Source organism: Pongo abelii, chromosome 2, assembly GCF_028885655.2.
Source record: "Pongo abelii isolate AG06213 chromosome 2, NHGRI_mPonAbe1-v2.0_pri, whole genome shotgun sequence".
Lineage (NCBI taxonomy): Eukaryota > Metazoa > Chordata > Mammalia > Primates > Hominidae > Pongo > Pongo abelii.
The window spans coordinates 168,281,715-168,301,554 of NC_085928.1; the positions used below are offsets into that span (position 1 = coordinate 168,281,715).

The following is a 19,840-nucleotide window of genomic DNA, read 5'->3' on the forward strand; positions in this document are numbered from 1 at the left end:
GTTTTCCTTATAGACCAGTCTACCTCATTGAAACTAGGGAACATTTCTTTATGATCAAGAGAACCATAACCATCTGCTGGCTAAGCTTTTGCCACTACCATGTATAATGGAAGGGAGGAATTTCCCTTAATGAATGAGCCCGCCATGTCAGTTATCTGAGAACCTTATGTAATAGGTAATGCTTTTTGCTTAGAAGCACAAGTATCTATATTCTTATATAGTTGAAAGAGAAGTGTAACTTAGGCAAAATAAGTGTGTGTGTGTGTACATACGTATTTGAGAGAGTTTTAAAAACAATAAATTATTCTAAAGGGAGACATTACCAGCCCTTAAACACATGTACGTACGTATGTACATACATACATACATACCTACACACACACACACACACACACACACACACACACGTACACACTATGTTGAAATCATTCCCGAGTGACCTGGAATCAATCTAAGAGTTAAGACATAAACACTTTTGAAGGGGAAGTAGACAACAATTTATTTTTCCTGCCTTGTGATATATGCTGAAGGTAAATAATATAGAATAGAAAAAGTATGTTTGAGACCAAAGTTTATTCAGTTTGGTTGTGGTTTGTGTGAGCAATTCTAAAAGAGGTCGTATATAGTCATCATAGTGAGTAAAAGTACATTTTTTTTTTTACCTAAATGAAAATACATCCTCATGGAAAATCTGAAAAGTATAGAAAGTTTGGTAGCAGAAATAATATAACCCATTATTTTGATGTATTTTGTTTCAGATGTCCACATGTGGATTTTTATTTTCCAAAATTCGGACCACACTTTATGGTTAATTATTCAATGCTTTTCTGCAACATATACCATGAACGTTTTCCTGGTCTTTAGATATTCACTAAAGCATGACTTTAGAGTCTGCAAAATATTGCATCCTGTGAACATACAAAGCATATTTCTCACATAAATCTTTAACAACATTTTCAAATTATTACCTTAGACTCTTTTGTGTACATGAAATGACTAGTTTGTATAGTATGAGGTTTTTAAAACCTCCTATTTCCAATTTGTTTTCCTAGGAGAATGAAATGTTTATTTTCAAAAGAGAACATTATGAATGGGCTAAAATTTTTCATTTGAGAAAAAAAGCCCAGGTTAATTTTAAAAATATTAAAACAACTGTGTGCTACCATAGAGTTTTTTTAGCTTTGTTAAAAGTGAATTCAAACTTGGAAAAGAGAAACATTAAAGCCTTATCTCCAAGCAGCTGCCTTTCTGGGTAGACATGAATTAAACTCACTAGAAGTTTCAGCCAGATTTCTTCCTGAATGGTTCAGACAGGTGCAAACACCAGACTATAGGCTCACTTTTGTTTAATGCATCTTCCAACAGGCAGTTATTTGTTCATGTCACTCAAAAAAATAAAACTTTTAGCATTTGCTGAACATATGCATATTCAAATAAGCATTTAAATATTCCCCTACTTCTATATAAAGAAAGAAAAACCTGGGCAAATTTTAAATGAGCCATATTTTGTTGATTAATTTTTAGCCCAATTATAATGCAATGAGAAAAATTAATTTTACTAAATTTTGTTTCTGTAGAAAAGTAATAGCTGTTTAGCACTCCCTTATTCAAAGAACAAATTTAGTATTTCTTGAAATACTATTCTTCATTGTAGTCAAATCACATCCACATATCTAAAGGAAAAGTTGACTGGTTTTCCTAAGTAAGTATATATTAATAGGAACAAGCATTTTAGTCTCCATACTTTAACCATACTCTAAGCTGTAAATGTCCAGTGAGTTTGGAGCTGTAAGCAAAAGGACCTCCTTTTGAAATGCCTATTTTAAAACATCAAATGATATGAAATCCTTTAAACTCATGCAGTTGCATTTATTATGAAATATTTCAAACATACTGCAAAGGTATAACAAATGCTTTGGAATAATCTGGTTTTTGAGGTAGGAGTTAGAAAATGTTCCATAGGTACCTCATTTATGCATCTTAGAACTACTTGAAACTCTGTACCTTCACATAAAAAGTAGAGTGGGGTGGAGGGAGGGAGAGCATTAGGAAAAATGGCTAATGCATACTGGACTTAATACCTAGGTGATGGGTTGATAGGTGTAGCAAACCACCATGGCACATGTTCATCTATGTAACAAACCTGCACATCCTGCACATGTACCCTGGAACTTAAAAAAAAAAAGGAAAAAAAAAGAAAGATTTTGTGAGGTGGAAAAAAAAGTAGAGTGATACTTATACCAAATTTTGAATTATTAATTTTAAAGTAACTTTTGTTCTTCATAATTTGATTTTGGAAAACACAAAGTGACTCCCTTTCTGCCTTCTAGTGTGCTAAAACATGAGCTGCTCCGTGTGTACTATTGATCTGTACACACTGAGATTTTAAATTAAAATTAATTTATAAATTGTCACAACTTCTTTATAGTGCTCGTTGCATATAATTCTGCTAGAATGGTGATTCTCAAACTTTTAACAGGTAGGAAATCTAGGAATGGTAGTCTTAAATTTCCTTTGCCCCTCAAGACAAAAATTCATACTAAAAATCCTACAAGAATCTGGTATGTGGCTGGGCTTGGTTGCTCACACCTATAATCCCAGCACTTTGGGATGCTGAAACAGGCAGAGCCCAGGAGCTCGAGACCAGCCTGAGCAACATGGTGAAATCCTGTCTCTACCAAAAAAAAAAAAAAAAATTATCCAGGCGTGGTGGTGCATGCCTGTAGTCCCAGCTAAGGAGGCTGAGGTGGGGGGATCAATTGAGCTTGGGAGGTCAAGGCTGCAGTGAGCCATGAACATGCCACTGCACTCCAGCTGACAGAATGAAACTCTGTCTCAAAATAATAATAATATGCCATGTAAGAAGCTTAAGATTACCACTTCACGCTAATAACAAAAACTGAACAACCTGAGAAAACAACAACTTTTCTTGTATCTAGCAGAGAATTGAGGTCACAGGGCAAATCTCTGCCCCCATAATTGGAGATAGGCAGATAGAATCACAACTTAACTGGTGCAGAAACCTCTCCAGGAACCAGTGCGAAGGTAGTAGGAAAACCTGACCTGCAGTTGACAAATTACTGGAGACTCAGAGTGGACAAGTGTCAGAGTTAAAAACTCCATGGTCCCCCATAATTTTGTGAGTTTTACCTCCAGGAGCTCTACCAGGTTCTCACAGTGAATATTGGAAAAAAATCTTCTCATGCTTCCAGCAGAACAGAGAGGGGTGGAAAGTAACCATTAAATATGCCAGAGCATTCTATTTTTCTTAGCAAGGCCTGCAGTCAAGAGAAACTTTTTTACCAAAGCCCAGTCTGCCTGGGGGAAGGGAAATACCCAACTCCAGCTCCTCCAGCCATGTTATCACACTGGAGGAGGACTAAGACACACTGGTGAAGTTTACAACTCAGGGCTAGGCTAAGCAAAAGGCTGTGAGTTAATCTTATGACTACAGAACACTTTGCCTCCCCCAACACCTTATCACTACATTACTAAAGGTCTTTTTACTGCAGTTCCCTTTACCCAGTAAATATGTACTACTTCCAAAAAAAAATTACGAGGCATACTAAAAGGCAAAAAAACAGTTTGAAGAAACTGAACAAGTATCCAAACCATATTTCTAGCAAGGAACATTGGAGTTATCAGACCAGGAATTTTTTAAACTATGATTAATGTGCCAAAGGCTTTAATGGGAAAAGCAGACAACATGCCAGAACAGATATAAGCAGAGAAATGGAAATTGTAAAAATAAAATAAAATGCTAGAGACTAAAAACATTGTAACAGAAGGCCAGGCGTGTGGTGGCTCTCGGCTGTAATCCCAGCACTTTGGGAGGCCGAGGCAGATGGATCACCTGAGGTCAGGAGTTCAAGACCGGCCTGGTCAACATGGCAAAATCCCGTCTCTACTAAAAATACAAAAATTAGCTGGGTGTGGTGGCACATGCCTGTAATCCCAGCTACTTGGGAGGCTGAGGCAGGAGAATCGCTTGAACCCAGGAGGCAGAGGTTGCAGTGAGCTGAGATCATGCCATTGCACTCCAGCCTGGGCAACAGAGGAAGACTCTGTGTCAAAAAAGAGAAATGAAGGATTCCTTTTATGGGCTTATCAGTGGACTATAAACAGCTTAGGAGAGAATCTCTGAGCTTGAGGATATGACAGTAGAAACTTCCAAAACTGAAAATCAGAGAGAAAAAAGACTGGAAAAAAAAAACCCATAATATCCAAGAACTGTGGCAATAACTGTAGGGCAACTACGAAAGGTATAATGTGTAATGGGAGTACCAGAGTACAAAGGAACAGGAGCAATATTTGAAGAAATGAATACTAAGAATTACCCCAAATTAATGTCATACACCAAACCACAGATCTTAAAAGTTTAAAGAACACCAAGCAGAATAAATGCAAAAAAAAAAAAAAAAAACCAAACCAAAAAAAACTAAACCTAGGCATGTCATATTTAAACTGTAGAAAATCAAAAATAAAGAAGAAATCTTGAAAGAAGCTAGAGGGGGGAAAAAATCCTGTAGAAGAGTAAAGAAAATAATTATATCTGACTTCTCTTCAGAGACCATGCAAGCAAGAAGAGAATGGCATGAAATATATAAAGTGTTGAGAGGAAAAAAACCCACCAACCTAGAATTCTGTACCCTGCAAAATTATCCTTTAAAAGTCAAGAAGAAATAGACTGTCTCAGACAAACAAAAATTTGGTGAATTTGTTGACAGTAGACCTACCTTGCAAGAAATGTTAAAAGAAGTTCTTCAGAGAGAAGGAAAATCATACAAGTCAGAAACTCTGATGTACATAAAGAAGGCAAGAGCATCAGAGAATAAGTTAAGGTAAAATAAACACGTTTATTTTTCTTATTCTTAATGGATCTAATAGGTAACAGTTTGTTCAAATAATAATAGGCACACACACATTTAATGGATTGAATGCCAATCTACCTCTTATATTCTTCTCCTTCCCTTTCCCCCAAGTGTATCTCCTGGCCTTAAGTCTGCTCAGTAATTTCCGGCAGCAAAATGTTCTTTTCTCCTTTGTGTTGCTAGTTTAAAGCAGTAGTTGAAAATGACTGTATATGACAGAGGAAAAACTTAATTTGCAGTCACTCCACTCTTCCCCTCACTTCCTTTTTGGATGATAGATTATTGCCCCCAGGTGCTATTTTGCCATAGGGAATCTCAGAAATAAAGGAACCAACAGAAAGGATAATGTGAGGACACAGGGATCTGCAGGTCAAGGAGAGAAGAGGCCTCAAGAGAAACGAACTTTGCTGACACGTTGATCTCAGACTTCCAGCCTCCAGAACAGTGAGACAATAAATGTTGTTTAAAAAAGAAATAAAGGGAAAGAAAGAAAGGGAAGAACAAGAAAATTAGCTAGAGAAGCTAATTTAATAGAAAAAAGATATGTCTATTGGCTCTTATAATTAAAGAGTTTGGGAAGCATGTAAAAACAAGAAAGCTACTTAAAAAACAAATAAAAGGGCAGTGCAAGGTCTGAGAGACAGAGATGGAAAATGGAAGTCTCAGATATTGAACCAAACTGTAGGACCAAGTACACATACAACTACTCCCCACTAATTCAATTCTGTGGAAGTAACTTTACTTTTATTCATTTCCTGACACTCATTAATTTATTTTATTCTAAATATATTATTTCAAACATTTGATAAAAACTGACACCATGAAAGACAGAAGCTATGCTAACCAAACAGAAGAACCAACACTTAAGGAATCAAAGTTAATGAAACAAAGAAGATTATAGAAAATAGTGTAACTAAAATCTTGAGGAGACTTTCATTTCTACTATGACCAATAGAGCTCCAATTGGACCAACTCTCTTGCAGATAACTTTATAAGCCCAGGATGAAATACAAAAACAACTTACTGGAAAAGACGCTAGAGAATGACCAAAAGCAGATATATGCTGGAGAGTTCTCAACAGTTGAACAAAAGGAAAGACGATTCTAACCTAATTGTCTTACATGTAGAGTGACTAAAACTGTTCGAAGACCTTTAAAGTGTTTTTGACCTAACAACCAAAGACAGAGTTCAGTAAAACCACAGTCACTGGAAAGGGAGGGAGAGAAGTCGCCAAAAGGAGAGAGCCAGAGAAGAGTGAGCACCAAATACTGTGAATAAATTCTATACAAATCTCTGTCTAAGGCTTAACCACATATGCATAAGACAGACTCAGAGCAGTTCAGCTAAGAAGGGTAAATGAACTAAATGGAGATTTGAGCTACCACGCAAGAGACAGAATTTGACCTTTAAGGCTAACCAGATTAATTACCTACTTAAAAAAAATCAACACTGGAGGAATATATCAAAATCCAGACCCCATAATATCCACAATGTACAGATATAACCCAAAATTACTTAACAGGAAAATGTGACCCATTCTCCAGATAAAAAAATAAGACACTGATCCTGAAAAGACCCATATGTTAGAATTAAAAGACAAGAATTTTAAAGCAGTTGTTATAAATTTTGCCCAATGAAGAAAAGGAAAATATGCTTGCAAGGAATGAAAAGATATTTAATCTCCATAGAGAAAGAAAGTGTGTGTGTGTGTGTGTGTGTGTGTGTGTGTTTGTGTATACTTTTTTATGTATATACTCCCCCACCAATAGAAAGTCTAACAGGGGTGTCCAATCTTTTGGATTCTCTGTACCACATTGCAAGAAGAACTGTCTTGGGCCACACATAAAATACACTAACACTAATGATAGCTAATGAGCTAAAAAACAAAATCTCATAAAGTTTTAAGAAAGTTTATGAATTTGTGTTGGGCCGCATTCAAAGCTGTCCTGGGCTGCATGTGACCCACAGGCCACGGATTAAACAAGCTTGGTCTGGAATAATGCAATATTTGAAAGAGAAAATTCACTGGATAGGCTTAACAGCAAAATGGAGATGACAGATGAATCATTAAAATTGAAGATAGATAAATGAAAGTTAATCTGAAAACCAGAAAAAAATTGGGAGAAAACCCTTTAGAAACCTATATGAAAATATCGAAATGTCTAATGTTAGGTGTAATTGGAGAAGAGGGAGAGAAAGGGCATAAAATTAGTTGAAAAATAATAATGGAAATTAACCAATATGGTAAAAGATAAAAGTTTCAAGAATCAAGAAGCTGTAAGTAAACCTAAGCAGAATAAATATGAAGAAAACCATGCTTAGGTTCGTCATAGTCATACCTCTGAAAGCAAATAATAAAAAGAAAAATCTTGAAAACAGCCAGAAAAAATGATACATTGACTGGATACAAGAGAAAAACATTTGAATTACCTTTGGCTTATCACCAAAAGCAAGAGGCCAGTAGATAAAGCAATAACATCCGCAGAAAGCTGGAAACCATCATTCTCAGCAAACTATTGCAAGGACAAAAAACCAAACACTGCATGTTCTCACTCATAGGTGGGAATTGAACAATGAGAGCACATGGACACAGGAAGGGGAACATTACACACTGGGGACTGTTGTGGGGGTCGGTGGGGAGGGATAGCATTAGGAGATATACCAATTGCTAAATGACGAGTTAATGGGTGCAGCATACCAACCTGGCACATGTATACGTATGTGACAAACCTGCACGTTGTGCACATGTACCCTAAAACTTAAAGTAAAATAAATAAAAAAAAAGAAAGAAAAAAAAGCTGTCAACCTAGGTTTATCTTGTGAAAATTTCCTTTAAGAATTACGAATGAAATATTTTCAGGTAAAGAAAACAGAGAATTTATTGCAATCATATCTACAGAACAAGAAATGTTAAAAGTCATTCTTCAATGAAGGGAAATTATACTAGGTAGCAATTTGGACACTAAAGAAGGAAAGAACAACCTTGAAAATGTTAAATATGTGGATATGTATGAAGTATCTTGCCAGCGCAGTGGCTCATGCCTGTAATTCCAGCTCTTTGGGAGGCCAAGTTGGGTGGATTGCTTGAACCCAGGAGTTCAAGACCAGCCTGAGCAACATAGTAGGACCTATCTCTACAAAGAAATACAAAAATTAGCCAGGCACAGTGGTGCACATCTGTAGTTTCAGCTCTAGGGAGGCTGAGAGGGGAGGATCACTTGAGCCTGGGTGTTAAAGGTTGCAGTGAGCCAAGATCATGCCACTGCTCTCCATCCTGGGAGACAGAGCAAGACTCTGAAAAAAAAAAAAAAAGAAAAATACCTTGCTATAGCTCAGATGTTTGACCCTCAAAATGTCATGTTGAAATCTGATCCCTTTATGGTTTTAGGTCTAGAAGAAAACCTAGGCAATACCATTCAGGACATAGGCATGGGCAAGGACTTCATGTCTAAAACTCCAAAAGCAATGGCAACAAAAGCCAAAATTGACAAATGGGATCTAATTAAACTAAAGAGCTTCTGCACAGCAAAGGAAACTACCATCAGAGTGAACAGGCAACCTACAAAATGGGAGAAAATTTTCGCAACCTACTCATCTGACAAAGGGCTAATATCCAGAATCTACAATGAACTCCAACAAATTTACAAGAAAAAAACAAACAACCCCATCAAAAAGTGGGCGAAGGACATGAACAGACACTTCTCAAAAGAAGACATTTATGCAGCCAAAAAACACATGAAAAAATGCTCACCATCACTGGCCATCAGAGAAATGCAAATCAAAACCACAATGAGATACCATCTCACACCAGTTAGAATGGCAATCATTAAAAAGTCCGGAAACAACAGGTGCTGGAGAGGATGTGGAGAAATAGGAACACTTTTACACTGTTGGTGGGACTGTAAACTAGTTCAACCCTTGTGGAAGTCAGTGTGGCGATTCCTCAGGGATCTAGAATTAGAAATTCCATTTGACCCAGCCATCCCATTACTGGGTATATACCCAAAGGACTATAAATCATGCTGCTATAAAGACACATGCACACGTATGTTTATTGCGGCATTATTCACAATAGCAAAGACTTGGAACCAACCCAAATGTCCAACAATGATAGACTGGATTAAGAAAATGTGGCACATATACACCATGGAATACTATGCAGCCATAAAAAATGATGAGTTCACGTCCTTTGTAGGGACATGGATGAAATTGGAAATCATCATTCTCAGTAAACTATCGCAAGAACAAAAAACCAAACACCGCATATTCTCACTCATAGGTGAGAATTGAACAATGAGAACACATGGACACACGAAGGGGAACATCACACTTCGGGGACTGTTGTGGGGTGGGGGGAGGGGGGAGGGATAGCATTGGGAGATATACCTAATGCTAGATGACGAGTTGGTGGGTGCAGCGCACCAGCATGGCACATGTATACATATGTAACTTACCTGCACGTTGCGCACATGTACCATAGAGCCTAAAGTATAATAATAATAATTATAATAATAATAATAAAAAGAAAAAAAAAAAAAAAAAAAAAAAAAAAAAAAAAAGAATACTGAACTCCAAAAGGACAAATATTGTGATTCCATTTATATGAAGTATCTAGACTAGGCAAATTTATAGAAACAGAAAGTAGATTCAGGGGCTGTGGGAGGAGAGAAAGGGGAATTACTGCTTAATGATTACAGAATTTCTATTTGGGTTGATGAAAATGTTCTGGAAATAGTGGTGATAGTTGCACAACACTGTGAATGCCAATGAATTTTACCCTTAAAAATAGTTGAAATGATAAATTTTATGTTATGTATATCTTACCACAATAAAAAAACCTGATCACAAGCCCCACCCCATAAAAAAAACTAAACTCATTCTCAGTTCAAATTAAATGCTTACTATCTTTGAGCTACAAAAAAAAAAAAAAAAAAGAAATCTGATCCCTAACATTGGTAGTGGGAGCTAATGAGAAGTGTTTGGGTCATGGGAGGGTGGATCCTTCATTAATAGATTAATGCCCTCCCTGGGGGTTAGGGTGAGGTAGTAAGTGAGTTCTCACTTTATTGGTTCCCCAGAGAGCTGGTTGTTAAAAAGAGCCTTTCATGACCCCACCCCTCTCTTGCTTCCACTCTTACCATGTGATCTCTGCACATACTGGTTTCCCTTTACCTTCCTCCATAAGTGGAAGCATCCTGAAGCTCTCATCAGAAGATGATGCTGGCTCCATGATTCTTGTCAGTCTGCAGAACCATGACCCAAATAAACCTCTTTTCTTTGTAAATTACCCAGCCTCAGGTATTCCTCTATAGCAACACAAAAATTGACTAAGACATATCTTCAGAGTTGGGAGAGGATATTATCTTTAGAGATGTCAGAGGGTAATGCAGCCATTTAACAAAGAACCAGAGATACAGAAATTAAATTTTTTTAGAAAAATGAGTTAAGCAGAATGTTCACAACCATAGAGTAAATTAGTAAGCTTGGAAATTGAGCCAAGGAATTTCTTCCAACATTCAACACAGAATCACAGAGGATAAGAAAAATATGCTTTAAAAAAAGTTTGACAGGGAAGGCAAACAGATAGAAATAAGGTAATAGTAAATACCCAAAGAAGTAATTTAAGAACAATATCTAGAATTAATGAAAGGCTGAAATGTTTTGGAACTCAGATTGAAAAGAGCAATTTAAGATGGATGTGGTGGCTCATGCCTGTAATCCCAGCACTTTGGGATGCTGAGGTGGGTGGATTGCCTGAGGTCAGGAGTTCGAGACCAGCTAGGCCAACATAGTAAAACCCCATCTCTACTAAAAATACAAAAAAATGTGGTGGCAGGTGCCTGTAATCCCAGCTACTAGGGAGGCTGAGGCGGGAGAATTGCTTGAACCTGGGAGGCGGAGGTTGCAGTGAGCCGAGATTGCGCCATTGCACTCCAGCCTGGGCAGCAAGAGTGAAACTCCGTCTCAAAAAAAAAAAAAGAAAAGGAAAAGGGCAAGTTGGTGGTTGTCGGGATAATTTTTTTTTAATCTACACTTGGACCCATGAAAGTGCAATTTTGATACGTTAAAAAAAAAATTAAAAAAACCATAAAGCATCCAGAGAGTAGATTTCTTAGAAAGAATGAGAACCAGATTGTCATCAGACTTCTGTTCAGCTACACTAGATGTAGAAAGATGATGAAGCAATATTATCAAAATACTGAGAGGAAATAGTGGAGATTTATATGCCCAAGCAAGCCATGGTTTAAGTTTGAGTGTGAAATGAATTTAGACATAAGATACTAAGAGTTTACTGTGTTCAAATTACTAGATGTTAGAATCCAGGAAGGAAATAATAAGATACAAGAAGCAGTGGTAATTCAGAAGTAAACCATGGTCAACTTTTCTTGATGGAGAGAGACTGAACTAGAACGCTATCTCTTCCCCAATTCTTTTAATGGAATTGTTTCTCACCATTTTTCCATTCCTTGGAGCTAGCTCAGGACAGATTAAAAACCTCCGACTAGCTCATACCTGAAGTTTTGAGCCTGGGTGACTTGGAGTATAATGGTTGTGCCTTTAGTAGAATTAGAGACATAAAGAGGAAAAGCTGATTAAGGAAAAAATGTGGAAATATAATAAGGTTTCAAGTTACTAGAATATAAAAAGGCAAATATTTAATCATAGCTTTATCATTATTTGTAATTTATATTCTGAGTACCTTGGAAAGTATGCCAACTTCTTGGCCAATAGGACATTGAAAATTAGCTTTAGACCTCCAAAGTTCAGGGCTCTATCCCCACTACCTGGAACCATGCCTTTTGCATATGTGTTCATTAAATATTTGTTAAATAAATGAGACAGTTTGCATTAAAACAAGAAATTGAATGCAGATTCCTGATAATATTGTTGAATAGATTGAACCCTTGCTAAAATGCAGATTAATGGGCCATGCTTGGGATATACTGAATCAAAACTCTAGGTGTATGTCTCAGGAATCTGTAATTTTAGTAAGTACCTCTAGTGATTTTTTAAGCATGTTCAAGTTGAAGTAGTCCTTAGAGGACAGGGAAGAGAACAGATAATGGATTAAAACTGGAGAAAGCATGTCTTTAGGGGGCAGTGCTTTTTAACATTTTAATGTCATTCATTTTTAAAAGGTGTTTGCCCATGTGCTTGGGGTACGAGAAGGGACAGAGACCAATGGGAGCGTAGGTAACCAGCTCCAGGGCTCAGTCCTCACTGGCTGCCCCAAGGCTGAGAGTGTCAACATTTTGAGACACCAGAAACCTATCTGTGAAACTCAGAAGCTCTGTAAAGGGCAAGAAGGAAAAGGAACAATTGAGGAGAAGTTTATCAGTCAGAGTTTAAAAGTGCATTGCCATCAAAGTTAGAGATACATGCTGCTGAAATTTGAGGAGGAAGAGGAATGACCTTTGGGTTTCAGTAGTTGGAAGGTCAAGGGAATCTTTGCAGTTTTAATGGACAAGTGAAGGGAAGGAAAAAGGCATCATCACATCTTTCTGACTTTCATGCCTCCTCCTTCCAGATTTAAAGGACCTTTAATTAAAGGAGCCCTCCTGGATAATCCAGGCTAATCTTATTTTAAAGTTACCTGAACAACAACCTTTATTACATGTGTAACGTTAATTCCCCCTTACCATGTAATGTAACATATTCACAGGTTCTGGGGATTAGGACATAGACATCTTTAGGGGAACCATTCTGCCTACCACAGATATGTTCCTTAAAAATAACATTATTTAAAGCAATTTCTAGAAAAACCATCCAGCTTTTACTGTCCAGTCTACATAACATAGTTTCAGAAGTGAAGTGCTGTAAAATACAGCTTTTTATTAATCTGCCACTATTATGTTGAATGGTATGTCTATGAATGATGATTAAGAGAGTAATAGCTTAAAGAATACAAGCTTGAATTAGGACAAGTCAGGAGGAGATCTTGAAAGCATCAGCTCTTGAAGAAGTATCCACCCCAATGGCAGCATTCTCTCTATACTAATGGCCTGATTTGTAACTATTATTTCCTGTTACAATTCAAGGGAATTTTTGAGTTTTTTTCTGGGACTATTGAAAGATTACAAAATTAAATAAATAATCAGAATTTATGACATCTATGCCAATGAGAACTGTTTTAATCTAGCAAAGAAAGGCTTCTCATATACAATCCCTCCCTCTTCCCAAAACTTTCTTGATACGCAAGCTATTATCTTTTTTCCTTTAGCACTGAAAAATCTTCAAATAGTCATCTGTATGTGTCGTTTACTTCCTTGTAGCTCGTTCACTTATTTCTTTACAAATTTAAAAAAAGAATAAATTGTGTTGATTATTCTAATGTACCTTTTGAATTTCCTGTCTGAAAGTTTGTTATCTTAATATCATCTAATATCAATATTTATTTATGGCATGCTGAAAAATGTACTGATATTGTTGAGCTTAATTTTAATTAAGAATATTACAAACTTGATTATATATGTCTCTGGTAAGCTAATGAACCCACTAATTTATGTGTGGTAGACAGCTACTAAGATAGCTTCCAGTGATCCCCACTCCCTGGTATTCATGCCTTTATGTAATCTCCCCTTGAACATAGGCTGAGACTTACTAATTTGTGTCTAATAAACAGAATATGAAAGAAGAGATAAGATGTCACTCCCAAAATTACATTTTTAAAAGAGCATGGCTTGGCCAGGTGCGGTGGCCCACGCCCGTAATCCCAGCACTTTGGGAGGCCGAGGCGGGCAGATCACGAGGTCAGGAGATGGAGACCATCTTGGCTAACACGGTGAAAACCCATCTCTACTAAAAATAGAAAAAAATTAGCCGGGCGTGGCGGCGTGCGCCTGTAGTCCCAGCTGCTGGGGAGGCTGAAGCAGGAGAATGGCATGAACCTGGGAGGTAGAGCTTGCAGTGAGCTGAGATCGCGCCACTGCACTCCAGTCTGGGTGACAGAGTAAGACTCCGTCTCAAAAATAAATAAATAAATTAAATTAAATTAAAGAGCATGGCTTCTGCCTTAGGTGTTCTCTCACACATGATGGCTTATGCTGTGGAAAGCAGCTACCATGATGTAAAGCAGCACTGTGGAGAGGTCCACCTGAATGAGCTTAGAAGCAGATTTTTGAGACTAGCCAATAGCTGTGTGAAGGAACTTGGAAGTGGATTCTCCACCAGTCAAGACTTGAGATGACTAAAGCCTCAACTGATAACTTCATTGCAGCCTACAGAGAGGCCCTAAGTCAGAACTACCCACCTAAACTGCTCCTGATTCCTAATCAACAGAAATTGTGACATAACAAACGTTTTAAGCTGCTAAGTTACAACAGCAATAGATAACTAATACATGTTATGTCACAAGAATAACACATTGATTGAGACCATCCTGGCTAACACGGTGAAACCCCGTCTCTACTAAGTACAAAAAATTAGCCAGGTGTGGTGGCGGGCGCCTGTAGCCCCAGCTACTCGGGGGGCTGAGGCAGGAGAATGACGTGAACCCGGGAGGCGGAGGTTGCAGTGAGCCGAGATGGCGCCACTGCACTCCAGCCTGGGCAACAGAGCGAGACTCCGCCTCAAAAAAAAAAAAAAAAAAAAAAAAACAAATTCAAAAACTGCCCTCATTCTAAGTCATCAGTTTTGTTGGTTTCATCTAAAGACAGGAAAATGAACTACAAATCTACAAAAAGTTTATACGTGTGTTTCTGCATCATAAGAAACATATTTATAGATATTTGCAAAATTTTGAGACCACATTCAGGATGGCCTCAATTAAGACATAAGCTTCTATGGCATAAACAAACCTCATTTGAGGGTGTTGTTTCTCAGACATACAGGTGGTCTTACTCTGCAGCAGCTGAAACTAAAGCACAAGAAGCCCTTGGAACTATTATCAGGACATGTAAATCCCATGTACTAAAATACTTGGGCCAGAGAAAACCAAGTATAGTTTAAATAGGAGTTTCCCCTCCCCTAAAATCAAAAGTCACTAAGGAAGAACTTCAAGACTGCAGGCATTGGTTGCAGTGGAGATTTTTCTCTGTGTAGCAAGCACCAAGGTGAGCAGAGCCTTAAAGAACAGTTAGTAATTTTTCCAAGAAATGGTAGGGGGGACCATCTGATATATAGGATGGTTCTAATTCCATAAACATTTATTTATTTATTTTGAATTTTTGTATTTTTTTAAATTTTATTTTGAGATGGAGTCTCACCCTATTGCCCAGGCTGGAGTGCAATGGCATGATCTTGGCTCATCACAACCTCCACCTCCCGGGTTTAAGTGATTCTCCTGCCTCAGCCTCCAGAGTAGCTGGGATTACAGACACCTGCCACCACACCCAGCTAATTTTTGTACTTTTAGTAGAGATGGAGTTTCACCATGTTGGCCAGGCTGGTCTCAAGCTCTTGACCTCGTGATCCACCCACCTTGGCCTCCCAAAGTGCTGGGATTACAAGCGTGAGCCACCGCACCCAGCCCTCCATAAACATTTATAATGTATACTGTGTGTCAAGCACAGAGGTTGGTAGTATGAGTGAATAAAGACACAGTTCCTAGTCTAGAAGAACTTACACTCTAAAAGAGGAGTGAGACTTTCGTATATTTTAAAATTAAAATTTTAAAACCTGTATTAGTTTCCTATTGCTGCTATAACAAATTACCACATATTTAGAGACTTAAAACAACAAATCATCTTATGGGTGGAGATCAGACGTCCAAAATGGGTTTCCCTGGGCTAAAATCAAGGTGTTGGCAGGGCTACATTCCTTCTGGAGTTGATAGGGGTGAATCTGTTTCCTTGTCTTTTCTGGCGTCTAGAGACTGCTGTGTCCCTTGGCTTTTGGCCTCTTCCTCCATTTTTAAAGCCAGCAGTGTAGCATCTTCTGATTATGACACTACTATCTCCTTCTCATAAGGACCCTTGTGATTACATTGGGCCCATTGAGATAATCCAGGATAATCTTCCCATCTCAAAATCCTTATACACATTAGCAAAATGTGGTAAAAACTGAAGACCTAACAAAGATTCATGGTTGTGTGGCTGAATATATTCATGTTAAGAGAATGAAAAAGGCAAGTCCAAGACTGGGAAAAAATTTAAAACCTGTATCTGATAAAAGTCTGTGTCCAGAATATATAAAGAACTCTTATAACCTGATTTTTAAAAATGGGGAAAGTATTTGAAAAGACAGTTCTATCAAAGAACATACACGAATGACAAATAATACAGAATAAAACCACAATGAGATGTTATGACACTGCCACTCAAATGGCTACAGTTAAACATCTGACTATCCTACATTTCACCAAGAATGCAGTGCAACTGGAACTCTCAGTTACAGTTTTTATAAAATTTACATACTCTTCTAATACAAGCCAGCAGTCCTTGCTCTTAGGTGTTTACTTAAGTCAAATTATGTATACACAAAGAGTAGTACATAAATATTCATAGTAGCTTTATTCATAATAGACAAAAACTAAAAACAGTTTTGTGATTATGATACTGATATATATATGAACTTAGCAATAAAACTGAATGAACTGAAATAGAGAACAACATGGATGAATCAAAGAAGCATTATGCTAAGGGAAAGAAGCTAGACACAAAAGATGACATACTATGTGATTCCATTATATGAAATCTGGAGAAGACCAAACTATAATGACAGAAAGCCTATTCATGGTAACTAGGGCTAAGAGCAGGTAATTATCTGCAAGGAGACGAGGAAGCTTTTTGGAATGATGGAAATGTTCTACATCTTAATTATGGTGGAGGTTATGACTGCACTTTTTAAAATTCATCAAACTGTACAATTAAAATTGGTAAATTTCGTTGAATGTAAATTATGCCTAAACAAGGCTGAATGAAAACATCTGTCTATACACACAAGCACAAATCCAGTCAAGCAGTTTGCTAATCTTAAACTCACACTTGGAACAATTATGCTTTTTTTAACCTCCAAGGTAATGTGTGAATAAATCTGAGCTCTTTTGGAATAGGTTTATGTATACAAATACTATGAAAAAGCTCTTTCTACTTGGACTAACGAGCAGAAGACAGAATTTTTGAGCTTCCTCCTTTGAGCTGGAGTTGCAAGGAAAATTTCTTTCTTTTTTTTTTTTTTTCTTTTTTTTTGAGACAGAGTCTGGCTCTGTCACCCAGTCTGGAGTAAAATGGTGCAATCTTGGCTCACTGCAACTTCTGCCTCCCGGGTTCAAGCAATTCTCCTGCCTCAGCCTCCCGAGTAGCTGGGATTATAGGCATACGCCACCACACCCAGCTAATTTTTGTATTTTTAGTAGAGATGGGGTTTTACCATGTTGGCCAGGCTGGTCTTGAACTCCTGACCTCAAGCAATCCACCTGACTCAGCCTCCCAAAGTGCTGGAATTATAGGCATGAGGCACCACGCCTGGCCAAGAACATTTTTTAGAAAACTTTCTAGCTTCTTTATGATGACATCAGAGGATTGGAATTAGAAGCGGGAAGGGTGACCTAAGAAGAATGTAACTGAAGTGGAGAATCTGAAAGGAGGCCAGACTATTGGAGAGGGAGTTCCACTGGACTGCAGGAAAGCATAAGATTGCCTTGGTAAAGTGAGCTCCAATCATGGTGTACCTTAAGTTCTAGAATGAGGAATAAGGAATTGATTAGTGGGTCAGTAACTGTCCAACTGGAACAAAGTTGGGAAACCATTGTGATAAGGTAAAAAAAAAAAAATTAGGTTCTTTAATGAGACTTGTGATGAAAGGATAAACATCAGATTATAGTGTTGATATTTTTATGCAATATGGGATAAATAAAGGTGTGGTTTTTTATTATGCATTAAATGAATTATATTGGATAACAATAACAGGTTTTCATTAATTTTATTTATAACTACAGATGCTTCTCAACGATAAGATTACATTCCAATGAACCTATCGCAAATTGAAAATATTATACATCAAAATACATTTAATACACTTAACCTACAGAGTACCATCAGAACATACACATTAGTTTACAGTTGGGCAACATCATCTAACATAAAGCCTACTTTATTATAAAGTGTTGAATGTCTCATGTAATTTATGGAATACTATACTGAAAGTGAAAACCAGCATGGCTGTATGGATCATTGAAGTACTGTTTCTCCTGAATGTGTAGTGCTTTTATAACACAGTAAAGTCAAAAAACCTTAACTTAAACCATTGTAAGTAGGAAACCATCTAATAATGGATCTTTATGAGATAATTCTATTTATGAATAAAATAGAATTCTACTCTTTTATCTAACAAACATATTAGCCCAAAATAATTATTTGTAGTATTTAGCTGCCTACTTACTATTTAAACTCCAACACTGAATCTTTCATGATTATGTATATTTTCAACAGTGAGTCCATTCTTGCACACCGAGAAAATATGCGACAGATGATGAGAAGTTTTACTGAACCCTTTGGAAGAGACTTGCTCAGTATCTCTGATGGTAGAGGGAGAGTTCATAATCGTAGAGGACATAATGATGGTGAAGATTCTTTGACTGTAAGTTCTTTTTTTTAAGACAGTTAGTGAGAAGGCCCTGTAGGAATTTGAAGAAAAGTATTACAGAAGTATGTATCTATAATGATAGGCTATGACTAATATTCTTGTTCTAGAAATCACTATTGTATAAAAGGGGGGACCTTTGGAAAGGTGAATCCTGAACAGTGACTTGTCAGCTATATAGAATCCCACCGTGCTGCCAAAACTTTTAGGTCCATAGAAGCATATATTAGAAGTAAAACTTAAACCATTATTTTTTATATTTATGTATACATTTCTCACCTTATAACTTCCTCTGATATATGAAATTAGAACAGGCAAGGATATATCCTTTCTCTCCCATACTCATTGTTTTAATACTTGAAAATAGTATCAGAAGCTACAAAGGATTGTCTTTATTGGACCAGGAAACCCTAATCTTCTATATGGTTACCTATGGACCTTCAAAGCTTAGATTAACCTTTAATTGTATCTCGAAAGCCTTACAACTGAAATATATTTTCATATGTCTTGCCTTAGAGCAAAGCTAGAGGTTATAAACATACTCAACTAAAAATTAAAAAAAAAACACGAATATTTATATATCGTAACCATTTTCTTTTTTGCCTCTTTTATTTCTTATGCTTTTTCAGCCTCAGGAATGATAGTTCTAAGATAACAAGCCCTCAGGGGTTTCTATAAAGATGAATCTCAGCAATTGAAATGTAGATATTTGAAACTCAGTAAACATTTAATTGGTAAATTGAGAAACTTCTGTATAATAAATGTCATAATCAAATGAATTGGATATTATTTTTCCAGGCAACGAGTTGTTCTCTTGTGCGTTTTGGCGATTTTGGTGGTATGGTTCGTATCTTAAGACAAATCATTTTAGCAATATTTTCTGACAAATATTTATTTTTCATTAACTCAAGCTGACTAAATTGGCATGCAGCCTCACTTTCATAATGGCTTTTTAATATTTGTACTGAAAACCTCTGTTTCAAGTATGAAACTTAACTTAGAAAGTTTAGGCACATGTTTCCTGAAGTAAGTCATTTCAACATATATAAAATTCATCTTCAAAAATAAAAAGTAGATTTTATTGAATGAATATTTGCTTGATTTACAAAAGGGATCATCATAGTTGTGTTTGAAAGTTGGGGACTTCCACATGCTTATGATTACTTTCCAAAAGGTTTTAAAAAAAAGTACTAAACTGTAGATAGATAAGCACAACGTTTGGAAAAGCACAGATTGACTGCTTTCTCTAGAATTTTGTTGCCACCTTGCCCATGCAGCTTTTTCTTGTCTGTACTTAAGAACGGCCACTCTGCAACCAGCATTTCTACCACCTGTTTCTTAGGGTTTTTGTTCTGTGTCTGTGATGCTAGCTTCCAACACACTAAAAGCATTCTGAAGAGTAGCAGAAAATAACATGAATTTGGAACATTTGTATCTACAGTCTCATG

At 36.9% G+C, this 19,840-nt stretch overlaps 1 protein-coding gene across 9 annotated transcripts in view; it reads left to right on the forward strand.

Annotated features, from left to right (window-relative positions):
- MLF1 (myeloid leukemia factor 1) overlaps window positions 1-19,840 on the forward strand; it is a 39,917-nt gene that overhangs the window by 7,653 nt on the left and 12,424 nt on the right. For 3 of the 9 annotated variants that reach the window (XM_054550477.2, XM_054550480.2, XM_054550482.2), the window contains exons 2-3: window positions 4,568-4,841; window positions 18,242-18,389. In XM_054550477.2, coding sequence (XP_054406452.1) covers window positions 4,747-4,841; window positions 18,242-18,389 — 243 coding nt within the window. In that variant the 5' untranslated portion in view covers window positions 4,568-4,746. 9 annotated transcript variants of the gene reach the window in all.